General features: G+C 37.0%; 1 protein-coding gene across 2 annotated transcripts in view; it reads left to right on the top strand.

Moving 5' to 3' along the window:
- Positions 1–15,014, top strand: part of NAV3 (neuron navigator 3) — an 835,897-nt gene that overhangs the window by 471,485 nt on the left and 349,398 nt on the right. Inside the window, exon 1 of one of the 2 annotated variants that reach the window (XM_049694975.1) lies at positions 1,099–1,595. The exons of the other annotated variant lie outside the window; for it this stretch is intronic. Within the exon in view, the coding sequence (XP_049550932.1) occupies positions 1,353–1,595 (243 nt within the window). The 5' untranslated portion in view covers positions 1,099–1,352. Of the gene's footprint in view, positions 1–1,098; positions 1,596–15,014 lie in introns of those variants that run through there. 2 annotated transcript variants of the gene reach the window in all.

Genomic DNA, 15,014 nt, shown 5'->3' on the forward strand with positions numbered 1-15,014 from the left:
CAACTACCTTGTGAAAGAAGCACCGATTTTTTCCCATTTTACAGAAGATGAAACTGAGTCATAGCAACTGCCAAATTCATACAGCTAGTAAGTGAGGAAGCAAAGATTGGACTACAGGCAGTCAAGCCTTTTAGAGTCCATTCCCTGAACTGTAAAGCTACAAATTAAGTAAAATACAGATCATAAATTTTAGTGTCTAGGAGAATCAATCAATTTATTTAAATTCAGTTCTCAAACTTCTCCCTCTCCCTCCTGATTCTTATTTGGTAGATTTGGGATGAATTCAGGAATCTATGTTTTTAGCAAGCACTCCAGGTGGTGGTTTGTTGAACCCAGTTTGAGAAACCCCATTTTCTGTGACCTTAAGCTAATTACTTCTAAGGGCCTTTGTCTCCTATTCAAAGGTGGATTCTTTTAGGAAGAAGTGCTTGCCCGGTAACTGCTATGTAGTACATTTCCCATATGTATTAGCTGTAAATATTTTTATTATCACCATTATTAAATTTTAAATGATTACTATATATCTGGTGCCCTGTTCTCTGTATTTACTATATTTCCATAACCTAGGCAGGCATAATCTGCTGGATGAGTTAGCAACTTTAGCTGCTATTGCATGAATTTAACCTGATTTCATGGGATGAAACAGAATGAACACCGTGGTTCATGGCTGTCAGTAGTGAAAAATAGCTGGAAATCAGACAAACAGCTTCATTGCTGGGATTGTTTCCGGGCTAAAAGTTCTTCCAACAGCTGTTTGTTTTGGCCATTTATCGTGTCCATTCTTTTTTTTTTTTAAGCTGGGGGAAATACAATTTTCTTTAAAAGGAGAATGCAGGCTGGTTATTTCTGAAGTTAGGAAGAATGCCTGTCCTTCCACTATTGTGGTCTTTTGGCTGCTTTGACAGTTGGACTGAAGGGCTTTCCTTTTGTTCTTTTTCACTCTCAGTGCTCAGACTCAGACTGTGTAGTGAGAAGAAAAGGTAAAACTAGGAGCTCTTTAATCCTAGAGAAGGAGCTTTGTAGCAGTTACCTTCAAGAAAAGTTTCCTCCCCAAAGGAATATTTAATATTACATGGACACTGAACAGAGAGAGAGAGAGAATGGATATATGAGAGAATGAGAATATGAGAATTCAAGCCAGCAAGAAAGAAACTTAACTAAAGATGAAGGGGAGTTTTGCCTCTTCCTGAAAGTTATATTATTAGTTGTGTTTTTTTCGTTTTTTTTTTTTAAATCATGTTGACTGCTAGTTTTGTTTAAAGTATTTGTTCTGGAAGTACTAAAGTTGGAGTCTACCAGACTGAGGTTAGAAGCATTTTCTTTGGCAGCAAGAAGATACTTTTATAGAAGCCATGCCTGTACTTGGGGTTGCCTCAAAACTGAGGCAGCCAGCTGTTGGGTCAAAGCCTATTCATACTGCTCTTCCGATACCAAATTTTGGCACTACTGGGTCACAGCACTATTCTTCGAGACCTCTGGAACTTACTGAATCAGAGAGCTCAATGCTTTCTTGTCAGGTCACATTACAATCAGCCTGTGAATTTGAAGAGAAGAAACCCCTCCAAGGAAAAGCTAAGGAGACAGAAGACAGCAAGGTTAGTGGCTGAAGGTTACCTACAGACTTATGAAGCTGAAATGCAAATTTCCTTTTAGGTAGAATATAAAACATGCTGTGAAGTGGGGAGTAGTAGAGGAATACCGGTGTAAGAAGGTAAGTAGTTTGAAAAGCTGAATATTTAGCCTGTGCAGAACTGTATTTATAATTTATGGTTGTAAAAGTTGTGAACGAAATTCTCTGAATATGCCTGTGTTATCAGTACTACTTACTGATGAAGTGCCTAGTTAAATCCTAGCTAACTCTCTTACTGCTAACTGTAATTGATCACAAATAGGAGGAAAAGGGGAGCTATTTTTCAGATATAAAGCAAAAAAAAGATTTATTTGTGAAAACTAGTACAGACACCTTCACTTTTCTCTAAATGTCGTTTGCATTTTAAACACTTTCTGATTGAATATGTGAATCCTAGCCTGCTTAATTCATGAAGCAAAATGAAGTATGATTTTCCTTGATACTGCACATTTGTCTGGGTTTTCACTTGTAAATTGAAACCCTGCTCTTTTACTTATTACTGACATCTTTTTCAATCATTTAATTTATGACATTTGTGAGCAGTAGCTCACAGCTTTGGGGTTTTAAGCCATACTACACTCATTTTCTCCAGATGCTGAGGGGTAGCATGGCCCTTCAGTTGGTGAACTTAACGGGGACTCCTTTGTACCTTGATGAGCATCACTTTTTAATGCAGCATTAACTATGACATCAAGCTTTACAAAGTCACCATTCTCACCTCTGGCTCCTTAGGGAATGATTTGATTTTACTCTCCCGCCCAAATGTAATTTAAAATAATTTAAGAAAAGGCTTCATATGGAAATCAACTCTACAAGTTAAAAAGGAAGTCACGCTTTTTGTCTGAAATGTCCATTCAGTCTTCACCTGTTCAAATCCTCTCAGGTGCAGCCCAAATGCAGCTTTCTTCATAAAGTCTTTGCTAGTTACCCTTTCCTTTCCTGTGGTTATTCATCTGTAGTAATGCTTATGACACCTTAATTTATATTGCGTTTTAATTATTTGGATAATTTATTTCTATCCCCACTAAATTGAAAATATATAGAACCTAAGACCTTATTCTGTGCTACAGCTCCCTCTCCTCAATGGTTTAGGCATAACAATTAGTAATTGAATGGATTGATACATGAATGAATGAATCAATGAATGAACAATTATACTGAGAAAGATTTAGTTATGTTCATTAGTCTCTTTGGATCATTCAATCTATAAAACGTAAGGTTTAGAATGAATGATTTTTAAAGTACTTCTAGTTCTAAAATTATTCCTTTTGTGTTTTAGGACAACACTATCTACCCAAGAAAAAATCAATTAAAATAAAATAGTTAATTTTAGGCTTAGAGTTCTCAGTCCAACATAAGCAATTCAGGGTAAAAGTAGGGAAGTGTAAATTATCAATAAAAGACTAACAATATTTAACTTTATGCAAATAATGAAAACAAATGCATGCTGTTCTCTTCTAATATTCTGTGTACCCACAATGACTTGTCTGGATTAGATGGAAGAGAAACCACTTTTCTCTCCTGACCATGGCTATCATCTCTGCAGGTTTACTCAACCTTGTACTTTGATAAATGGCCTTGGCCTAAGACTTGACCACTGTAAGTACTATTTGCAATAGAATTTTGGTTGGTCTCTTTGGTTAGCAAACATAATCAATCATACATCTGATATTCCAATAAGACTCTGTGGTAAGCAATGTTGTATTTATAGAGATGTTTTTACCATGCTGCTTATCAGATGGAAAACTTTTTCAAACAAATGTAAAGAATACCTGGTCAGCATTTCAGAATATTTCTAAATGTTAGAAAAGAATTAAGATTTGTATAAACTTCTGAAAAAAAAATAGAACTAAAGAAAACAGCAAAAATGATCAAGGTCGTTGTGTTAGAGAAAATTAGATTTGGCTGCAAATAGTAAAAAAAAAAAAAAAATAAATAACAGCATAAATAAGATAGGAGTTTATTTCTTTTTCATTTAGAGGATATCTGGAAGTAAGCCATCCATGACTGGTATGGTGACTTCATGCAATTGTAAGGGAACCAGGCTCTCTCTTTTTGTCCACCGACGTCATTTTGGCATCCATCTCTCAGTCTTGAGTGGATAATTGAGTTACACTCAATTAAAAAGACACATCCTGGGCTTCCCTGGTGGCGCAGTGGTTGAGAGTCGGCCTGCCGATGCAGGGGACACGGGTTTGTGCCCCGGTCTGGGAAGATCCCACATGCCGCGGAGCGGCAGGGCCCGTGAGCCATGGCCGCTGAGCCTGCGCGTCCGGAGCATGTGCTCCGCAACGGGAGAGGCCACAACAGTGAGAGGCCCGCGTACCGCAAAAAAAAAAAAAAAAAAGACACATCCTGTTTCATTAAGGATTCTTCCATATCCATTTGGCCTGTTGATAGTTCCAAGGCTTTATCTAGTTGCAGTGGAGACTGGAAAATGTAGAGTTTATTCTAGGCCCAACTAAAAATTATGGGTTCTATTTCTCAGGAAAAGAGACCATTGATAGTACCCACAATAGATGACTGTCATTAAGAAACACTTATGTGGAGTATTCTGCTGGTCCTTGCACCAAACAGCCTCAGTCTGGTGAGAGAGAACAAACCTGTATACGACAGTGTCAGAAATGTATCTTGAGTCCAACACTCCCTTCTTCTACCCTTGTTTTTGGTTAGTGTACATGCCATCATTCCAGGCATCTAATCTTGAATTGCTAGTCTGATTTCTGGTGATATACATCGCTATTCCACATTCCATAATTTGCTAGAAATTGGAGATTTTGCTTCTGTACTACAGCTTGGATTTATCCCCTTATGCACATCCTCATGCTTTGGCCCTTGTTAAATTTTCTGTCAATTACGGTAATCATTCCAAATTGGTCTCTTCTCCAGTGGCTCTCCATCACATCCATCCAAAACATTTACCCTTCTGATTAAAGAAAAAACTTTAGTTTCTTCTCCTGTCTCACAATTTTTTTTTGGAGCACAGGCTCCGGACGCGCAGGCTCAGCGGCCATGGCTCACGGGCCCAGCCGCTCCACGGCATGTGGGATCCTCCCGGACCGGGGCACGAACCCATGTCCCCTGCATCGGCAGGCGGACTCTCAACCACTGCGCCACCAGGGAAGCCCTGTCGTACAATTTTTTAATTCAGGCATTTCAGTCTCCTAATTGTTGTCACTTCTTCGATCATAGCTCTATCTAGCTACTCTATATCTCATTCTTGGGTGTCCCAAATTTTTCAGATGCTTAATCTCAATGTTCTTTTTTTAAATTGAAGTACAGTTGCTGTACAATATTATATGAGTTACAGGTGTACAATATAGTTATTCACAATTTTTAAAGGCTATACTCCATTTATAATTATTATAAATTATTGGCTGTATTTCCCATGATGTACAATATATCCTTGTAGCTTACTTTATACCTAATAGTTTGTCCTTCTTAGTCTCCTACACCTATATTGCCCCTCTCCCCTTTCCTCTCCCCACTGGTAACCACTAGTTTGTTCTCTGTATCTGTGAGTTGGTTTCTTTTTTGTTATATTCACTAGTTTGTTGTATTGTTTAGATTCCACATATAAGTGATATCATACAGTATTTGTCTTTCTCTGTGTGACTTATTTCACTTAGCGTAATTCCCTCCAAGTCCATCTATGTTGCTGCAAATGGCAAAATTCCATTCTTTTTTTTTTAATTCCATTCTTTTTAATAGCTGAGTAGTATTCCATTGTATATATATACCACATCTTCTTTATCCATTTATCTGTTGGTGGACACTTAGGTTGCTTCTCTATCTTGGCTATTGTAAATAATGCTGCTATGAATATTGGGGTGCATGTATCTTTTCAAATTAGTGTTTTTTAGGGGGGCTATATACCCAGGAGTGGAATTGCTGGGTCATATGATAGTTCTCTTTTTACATTTTTGAGAAATCTCCATACTGTTTTCCATAGTGGCTGCACCAATTTACATTCCCACAAGAGTGCACGTGGGTTCCCTTTTCTCCACATCCTTGTCAACGTTTGTTATTTGTGTTCTTTTTGATGATAGCCATTCTGACAGATGTGAGGTGGTATCTTGTTGTGGTCTTAATAAATACCTTTATAAATAAAGTGGTCTAAATAAATAACTTTAATTACAGATTCCATGGCCTATTTTCAAATTCCACCATGATATCTAAAAGGCATATTTTTTCTATTTACCTCTTGTTCTGATTTCTTGCTTCCCTTGAATTTTCTAGAGTCTCTCCTCATATGGATTTGTTTTTCCTTTCTTCCTGGGCGTTCACCCAAATGAGAAAGAGAGTAACTTTGCTTTGGAAACGTTACTTAAGAATCTGGAGATTAAGGTTAAGAAAGAGTGTTTTACATTGTCATGGTTCACCAAATAACATACAGTTGAGCATTAGACATCCTTGTTCATGAAAGTTCCTCAGCCATACCTACCACTGAAAACTGGCCTTCACTGTTTAATCCCCATCCTCCTTTCAGCTTGATCTGTCACCTCAATTTTGCCCCTGTTCTCATTTCTAACTTTTTTCAGACTTGGGCTTGCTCACCCCTTCTTTCTTGAAGTACCTATGCAAACTCAAGATTCTTTTTACATTATTATAGAAAAGAATTAATTTTTTGAGCACCTATCTTGTACTTTATAGGAAATTTCTCATTTTATTCTCACAATGTTTCAAAGAAGGCACTGTATCCACATTTACAGAGAAGTAATCTGAGGCCTAGATAGAGTGGGAGACACTCGTAAGATCAGACAGTTAACTACCAGTTAATTTTGATACTACTAGTATCAAAATCCAGAATTTGAATCTAGATTTGTCTCTACAAAGCCTTTATTGTCTTTTACATTACACTGTCTCGTCATGATATACTTGCAATATTTTTTCTAGTTATAACCTTTTCTCCAAGTTTCACCTGTTTTTTTTAAGGCTCACTTCAAAAGTCAAAGAAAATAATCAATAAGTTGTTCTGGAGGTTAAAAGGAAGGAAAGTTTATATCCAGTTGGGGAGATATAAAGGAAATTCTTGAATGGATAGTGGAATTTATATACATGGTAGAATGGATACTTGCTTAATGTTCTTACCCTATTAGTTGTAAGGACAATCAAGATAGAGATTATTGCTTACTATTTTGTTCATATAGTGCTAACACTGATGCTTTGAAAACAGAAGATACTCAAAAGCATTAAATTGAATATTTTTTAAAACATAAATTGTGATATAGACAAGCAAATATATGGATAATATTGCTAATGAGGGCAATTATTTCATAATTTACATTTGAGAGAAATCCTGTTTGGTTGGAACATTCAGAAAATACTTCATCAAGTAGTTGTAATTTAATGGGCAGATAGGGCTCATATAGAGAGAGGAAAAAGCATTCTTTTGAGGAGAGGGTTTCATAGAGGAGTACCCAGAGAGTAAGCCATCATGGTTTGAGCAGACTATTAGTGAAAACGAACAGTTTGGGGTCAGATGATAGATGTAGGCAGATTTCATTAGGAAGACAATGAGGAAGGCTCTTCAGTAAAAATGAGACAAAATTACACTGTCAAAGACATTTGGGAGAAGTAATAGCAGAAAGGGACTTACATTAACTAATGTCTATAGAGGCTTGCTATATGCCATTTACTGGACCAAGCATTTCATGGAGTATTGCATTCAGTCCTCACAATAGTCTTATAATATAAGCACTGTTATCATCCCCATTTTACAGTTGAAGAAACTGAGGCTGAGGTTAAATTACTTGCCAGTATCCCAGTGTGGTAGAAAATGGATTCAAACTAAAACTGTGTGATTTCAAAAGATGCTACTCTTAACCAATAAACAACATTGCAACAATGGGGACTTCTGGTGCCAGGGGGAGAGAAGAAGTGCTATTGGTTGACTTGATTTCCATATATATATATAAAAGTAAGGTTTGCTGTAAGTATTTAATTAGCATTGCTCCTGAGTTGCAAATAAAGCGTTGGTATGCCCAAGTGCCTAGAATTATCAGAAGACAATTAAGTGGACACAGGGTCTCCACCGAATTGTTTGAAAAACAGAAATAAATAAAAGAAACCCCAGAAGAGAAATATATAGCAGCAGATGTCAATAGAGTAGATGACAGGCTCTGGGCTCCAGCTGTTTCCTTCATGGCGAAGGTGCCTGATTGCTGAGGACTGTGGACACCCCTGTTGGCTCGCTCACATGGTAGCACTTCCAGAGCTGGCCAGGCCCACAGCTGCATAGGTCAGCCCTCAGGTCTCTAGATGATTCCGCCTGCTTTGCCTGTTTCTGCTGTGCTTGCACATTTAGTTATTTGTATTTAAAGAAACATGATGATTTCTTTTTCTGGTTATACTTCATGCTCCAAGTTTTATAGTGAAGCTGTTAATGGTTGTTTTAATTGTTTTTGCCTTTGTGGTAGCAGTAGTGTAAAGAATGCTGTAATGACCCTTGAATTTTAACTTTTTCTCTGCTGGAAGAAGGCTCAGATTTTCAGTATCATACATTTATTTCCCTTAAGTAACAATTTATAGAAATGTGACAGTCTAATACTATTGTCTATTATTTTTGTTTGTGCTTTACAACGTCTTTAAAGAATTATATGTAATGCTTTAAACTATGAAATTACCAGAATTTCTGGTGTAAATTACATGTGATTAAATGTTATTCAGAACCTCATACAACTTTTAAATTGTTCTTCTGCAAGTGTCAATATTGAGTGTATATTTGATGCTGATTTGCCAAATGTATTCTTCTTAGTTTCTTCCTTTCCAGTGTTATAGACATTTTTCTTTCCTTTAATAAAAAGGAAGGCACTAAGTATATTGTTTATGGAGACATAAAATCATTAGGTATGTCATAATTTTTAAACAAAATAATTGTTTCATGGTTGATATTTATGCTGTCATATCTCCAGCAATTACCCTCAGTCAATCTTGAACTTAAAATACTAGGCGTCATAGTTAAAAGAACATCAAATTAGGAGCTCAAAAGATCTGAATTAAACTTCTGCTAGATTTTGAAATGATAAGTCACTTAAACTGTCTCAACTTCAATCTCTGTTATCTGTTAAAAATGAAAGAGAACTGAGGACAATAGTTCTTGGTAAAGCTTTTCTAAGGAGAATATTTTTATTATCTCTTCCCCTTCTTCTTCTTCCTGATTTTTGTCTTATCAGTTATCACATTTCTCTTATTTTTTCAATCTCTTCCAATCCAATGGATTCTTTGGACCCAGATTTTTCAAACTTGTCACATTTGGGAGCTGATAATTCTGTGTTTTAGGGGAATAGTCTTACCATTGTGGGATACTTAGCATCATCCCTTCCATTATCTACTAAATGCTAGTAGCGTTCTCCAGTGTGACAGCCAAAAATGCCTCCAGACTATGAAATGCATCTGTGGGGAAGGTGAAGTCAAACTCCGTAGAGAATCACTGCTTTAGAATCAGCTTCCAAAAATGCTCAGATCTTTACTATTTTTAATAATTATTATTATTATATCCTTCAACATGCTTCAGATGATCACTCTTTCTAACTTCGCACATACATTTCTTTAAAGAGTACTTTGTGTCCATTGCCACTATTCCAAGGTTTACATTTGCTTTACTTTTCCTGATTTCAGACTTCTGTTTTCTGAGAGGTTACCAGTGGCTTTTAAAAAGACATCTTTTCTTTTTTTGCCTTATACACTTCTAAATTGCAGGGATTTTTTTTTAACATCTTTATTGGAGTATAATTGCTTTACAATGGTGTGTTCGTTTCTGCTTCATAACAAAGTGAATCAGTTATACATATATCCCCATATCTCTTCCCTCTTGCGTCTCCCTCCCTCCCTATCCCACCCCTCTAGGTGGTCACAAAGCACCGAGCTGATCTCCCTGTGCTATGCGGCTGCTTCCCACTAGCTATCTATTTTACATTTGCTAGTGTATATATGTCCATGCCACTCTGTCACTTTGTCCCAACTTACCCTTCCCCTTCCCCACATCCTCAAGTCCATCCTCCAGTAGGTCTGTGTCTTTATTCCTGTCTTGTGCCTAGGTTCTTCATGACCATGTTTCTTTTTTCTTAGATTCCATATATATGTGTTAGCATACGGTATTTGTTTTTCTCTTTCTGACTTACTTCACTCTTTATGACAGACTCTACGTCCATCCACCTCACTGCAGATAACTCAATTTCGTTTCTTCTTATGGCTGAGTAATATTCCATTGTATATATGTGCCACATCTTTATCCATTCATCTGTTAATGGACACTTAGCTTGCTTCCATGTCCTGGCTATTGTAAATAGAGCTGCAATGAACATTTTGGTACATGACTCTTTTTGAATTATGGTTTTCTCAGGGTATATGCCCAGTAGTGGGACTGCTGGGTCGTATGGTAGTTCTGTTTTTAGTTTCTTAAAGAACCTCCATACTGTTCTCCATAGTGGCTGTATCAATTTACATTCCCACCAACAGTGCAAGACAGTTCCCTTTTCTCCACACCCTCTCCAGCATTTATTGTTTATAGATTTTTTGATGATGGCCATTCTGACTGGTGTGAGATGATATCTCATTGTAGTTTTGATTTGCATTTCTCTAATGATTAATGATGTTGAGCATTCTTTCATATGTTTGTTGGCAATCTATATATCTTCTTTGGGGAAATGTCTATTTAGATCTTCTGCCCATTTTTGGATTGGGTTGTTTGTTTTTTTCATATTGAGCTGCTTGTAAATTTTGAAGATTAATCCTTTGTCAGTTGCTTCATTTGCAAATATTTTCTCCCATTCTGAGGGTTGTCTTTTGGTTTTGTTTATAGTTTCCTTTGCTGTACAGAAGGTTTTAAGTCTCATTAGGTCCCATTTGTTTATTTTTGTTTTTATTTCCATTTCTCTAGGAGGTGGGTCAAAAAGGATCTTGCTGTGATTCATGTCATGGAGTGTTCTGCCTATGTTTTCCTCTAAGAGTTTAATAGTGTCTGGCCTTACATTTAGTTCTTTAATCCATTTTGAGTTTATTTTTGTGTATGGTGTTAGGCAGTGTTCTAATTTCATTCTTTTACATGCACCTGTCCAGTTTTCCCAGCACCACTTATTGAAGAGGCTGTCTTTTCTCCATTGTATATTCTTGTCTCCTTTATCAATGATAAGGTGACCATATGTGTGTGGGTTTATCTCTGGGCTTTCTGTCCTGTTCCATTGACCTATCTTTCTGTTTTTGTGCCAGTACGATACTGTCTTGATTACTGTAGCTTTGTAGTATAGTCTGAAGTCAGGGAGCCTGATTCCTCCCACTCCGTTTTTCCTTAAAAAGATTGCTTTGGCTATTCGAGGTCTTTTGTGTTTCCATGCAAATTGTGAGATTTTTTGTTCTAGTTCTGTGAAAAATACCAGTGGTAGTTTGATAGGGATTGCATTGAATCTGTAGATTGCTTTGGGTAGTATAGTCATTTTCACAATGTTGATTCTTCCAATCCAAGAACATGGTATATCTCTCCATCTATTTGTATCACCTTTAATTTCTTTCATCGGTGTCTTATAATTTTCTGCATACAGGTCTTTTGTCTCCTTAGGTAGGTTTGTTCCTAGATATTTTATTCTTTTTGTTGCAGTGGTAAATGGGAGTGTTTTCTTAATTTCACTTTCAGATATTTTCATCATTAGTGTATAGGAATGCTAGAGATTTCTGTGCATGAATTTTGTATCCTGCTACTTTATCAAATTCATTGATTGGCTCCAGTAGTTTTCAGGTAGCATCTTTAGGATTCTCTATGTATAATATCATGTCATCTGCAAACAGTGACAGCTTTACTTCTTCTTTTCCGATTTGGATTCCTTTTAGTTCTTTTTCTTCTTTTCTGATTTCGATTCCTTTTAGTTCTTTTTCTTCTCTGATTGCTGTGGCTAAAACTTCTAAAACTATTTTGAATAATAGTGGTGAGAGTGGGCAACCTTGTCTTTTTCCTGATCTTAGTGGAAATGGTTTCAGTTTTTCACCATTGAGGACGATGTTGGCTCTGGGTTTGTCATATATGTCCTTTATTATGTTGAGGAAAGTTCCCTCTGCGCCTACTTTCTGGAGGGTTTTTATCATAAATGGGTGTTGAATTTTGTCAAAAGCTTTCTGTGCATCTGTTGAGATGATCGTATGGTTTTTCTCCTTCAGTTTGTTAATATGGTGTATCACATTGATTGATTTGTGTATATTGAAGAATCCTTGCATTCCTGGGATAAACCCCACTTGATCATGGTGTATGATCCTTTAATGTGCTGTTGGATTCTGTTTGCTTGTATTTTGTTGAGGATTTTTGCATCTATGTTCATCAGTGATATTGGCCTGTAGTTTTCTTTCTTTGTGACATCTTTGTCTGGTTTTGGTATCAAGGTGATGGTGGCCTCGTAGAATGAGCTTGGGAGTGTTCCTCCCTCTGCTATATTTTGGAAGAGTTTGAGAAGGATAGGTGTTAGCTCTTCTCTAAATTTTGATAGAATCCGCCTGTGAAGCCATGTGGTCCAGGGCTTTTGTTTGTTGGAAGATTTTAAATCACAGTTTCAATTTCAGTGCTTGTGATTGGTCTGTTCATATTTTCTATTTCTTCCTGGTTCAGTCTTGGAAGGTTGTGCATTTTTAAGAATTTGTCCATTTCTTCCAGGTTTTCCAGTTTATTGGCATAGAGTTGCTTGTAGTAATCTCTCATGACCCTTTGTATTTCTGCAGTGTGAGTTGTTACTTTTCCTTTTTCTTTTTTAATTTTATTGATTTGAGTCTTCTCCCTTTTTTTCTTGATGAGTCTGGCTAATGATTTATCAACTTTGTTTATCTTCTCAAAGAATCAGCTTTTAGTGTTATTGATCTTTGCTACTGTTTCCCTCATTTCCTCTTTCATTTATTTCTGATCTGATCTTTATGTTTCTTTCCTTCTGCTAACTTTGGGGGTTTTTTGTTCTTCTTTCTCTAACTGCTTTAGGTTTAAGGTTAGGTTGTTTATTTGAGGTGTTTCTTGTTTCTTAAGGTAGGATTGTACTGCTATAAACTTCCCTCATAGAAGTTTTTGCTTTTGCTGCATGCCAAAGGTTGTGGGTCGTCGTGTTTTCATTGTCATTTGTTTCTAGGTATATTTTGATTTCCTCTTTGATTTCCTCAGTGATCTCTTGGTTATTAAGTAGTGTATTATTTAGTGTCCATGTGTTTGTATTTTTTACAGATTTTTTCCTGTAATTGATATCTAGTCTCATAGAGTTGTGGTCGGAAAGGATACTTGATACAATTTCAATTTTCTTAAATTTACCAAAGCTTGATTTGTGAACCAAGATATGATCTATCCTGGAGAATGTTCAATAAGCACTTGAGAAGAAAGTATATTCTGTTGTTTTTGGATGGAATGTCCTATAAATATCAATTAAGTCCATCTTGTTTAATGTATCATTTAAAGCTTGTGTTTCCTTATTTATTTTCATTTTGGATCATCTGTCCTTTGGTGAAAGTGTGGTGTTAAAGTCCCCTACTATGATTGTGTCACTGCCGATTTCCCCTTTTATGGCTGTTAGCATTTGCCTTACGTATTGAGGTGCTCCTATGTTGGGTGCATAAATATTTACAATTGTTATATCTTCTTGGATTGTCCCTTGATCATTATGTAGTGTCCTTCTCTGTCTCTTCTAATAGTTTTTATTTTAAAGTCTATTTTGTCTGATATGAGAATTGCTACTCCAGCTTTCTTTTGATTTCTATTTGCATGGAATATCTTTTTGCATCCCCTCACTTTCAGTATGTATGTGTCTCTAGGTCTGAAGTGGGTCTCTTGTAGACAGCATATATATGGGTCTTGTTTTTGTATTCATTCAGCCAGTCTATGTCTTTTGGTTGGAGCATTTAATCCATTTACCTTTAGGTAATTATCAATATGTTTGCTCCTATTACCATTTTCTTAATTGTTTTGGGTTTGTTTTTGTACGTCTTTTCCTTGTCTTGTGTTTCCTGCCTAGAGAAGTTCTTTTAGCCCTTTTTGTAAAGCTGATTTGGTGGTGCTGAATTCTCTTAGCTTTGCTTGTCTGTAAAAGTATTAATTTCTCCGTAAAATCTGAATGAGATCCTTGCTGGGTAGAGTAATCTTAGTTGTAGGTTTTTCCCCTTCATCACTTTAAATATGTCCTGCCACTCCCTTCTGGCTTGGAGAGTTTCTGCTGAAAGATCAGCTGTTAACCTTATGGGGATTCCCTTGTATATTATTTGTGTTTTTCTCTTGCTGCTTTTAATATTTGTTCTTTGTATTTAATTTTTGATAGTTTGATTACTATGTGTCTTGGCATGTTTCTCCTTGGATTTATCCTGTATGGGACTCTCTGTGCTTCCTGGACTTGATTTACTATTTCCTTTGCCATATTAGGGAAGTTTTCAACTATAATCTCTTCAAATATTTCTCAGTCCCTTTCTTTTTCTTTTTCTGGGACCCCTATAATTCGAATGTTGGTGCTTTTTTTTTTTTTGCGGTACGTGGGCCTCTCACTGTTGTGGACTCTCCCGTTGCGGAGCACAGGCTCCGGACGCGTAGGCTCAGCGGCCATGGCTCTCGGGCCTAGCCGCTCCGCGGCATGTGGGATCTTCCCGGACCGGGGCACGAACACGCGCCCCCTGCATCGGCAGGCGGACTTTCAACCACTGCACCACCAGGGAAGCCCGAATGTTGGTGCATTTAATGTTGTCCCAGATGTGTCTGAGACTGTCCTCAATTATTTTCATTTTTTTTCTTTATTCTGCTCTGCAGTAGTTATTTCCACTATTTTATCTTCCAGGTCACTTATCCGTTCTTCTGCCTCAGTTATTCTGCTATTGATTCCTTCTAGAGAATTTTAAATTTCATTTATTGTGTTGTTCATCATTGTTTGTTTGCTCTTTAGTTCTTCTAGGTCCTGGTTAAACATTTCTTTTTTTTCGCCATTCTATTTCCAAGATTTTGGATCATCTTTACTATCATTATTCTGAATTCTTTTTCAGGTAGTCTGCCTATTTCCTGTTCATTTGTTAGGTCTGGTGGGTTTTTACCTTGCTCCTTCATCTGCTGTGTGTTTCTCTGTCTTCTCATTTTGCTTAATTTACTCTGTTTGGGGCCTCCTTTTCACAGGCTGCAGGTTGGTAGTTCCCATTGTTTTTGGTGTCTTCCCCTAGTGGCTAAGGTTGGTTCAGTGGGTTGTGTAGGCTTCCTGGTGGAGGGGACTGGTGCCTGTGGTCTGGTGGATGAGGCTGGATCTTTTCTTTCTGGTGGGCAGGTCCACGTCTGGTGGTGTGTTTTGGGGTGGAAAAGACATCGTTTCTTGACTCATATTTACCTCTTGTTTTCATCCTGTTTACAGCACTTGACGTCTGCTGACCACAATTCTCATTTTAGAATGCTCCAATATTC

This window comes from Orcinus orca, chromosome 11 (genome assembly GCF_937001465.1).
Source record: "Orcinus orca chromosome 11, mOrcOrc1.1, whole genome shotgun sequence".
Lineage (NCBI taxonomy): Eukaryota > Metazoa > Chordata > Mammalia > Artiodactyla > Delphinidae > Orcinus > Orcinus orca.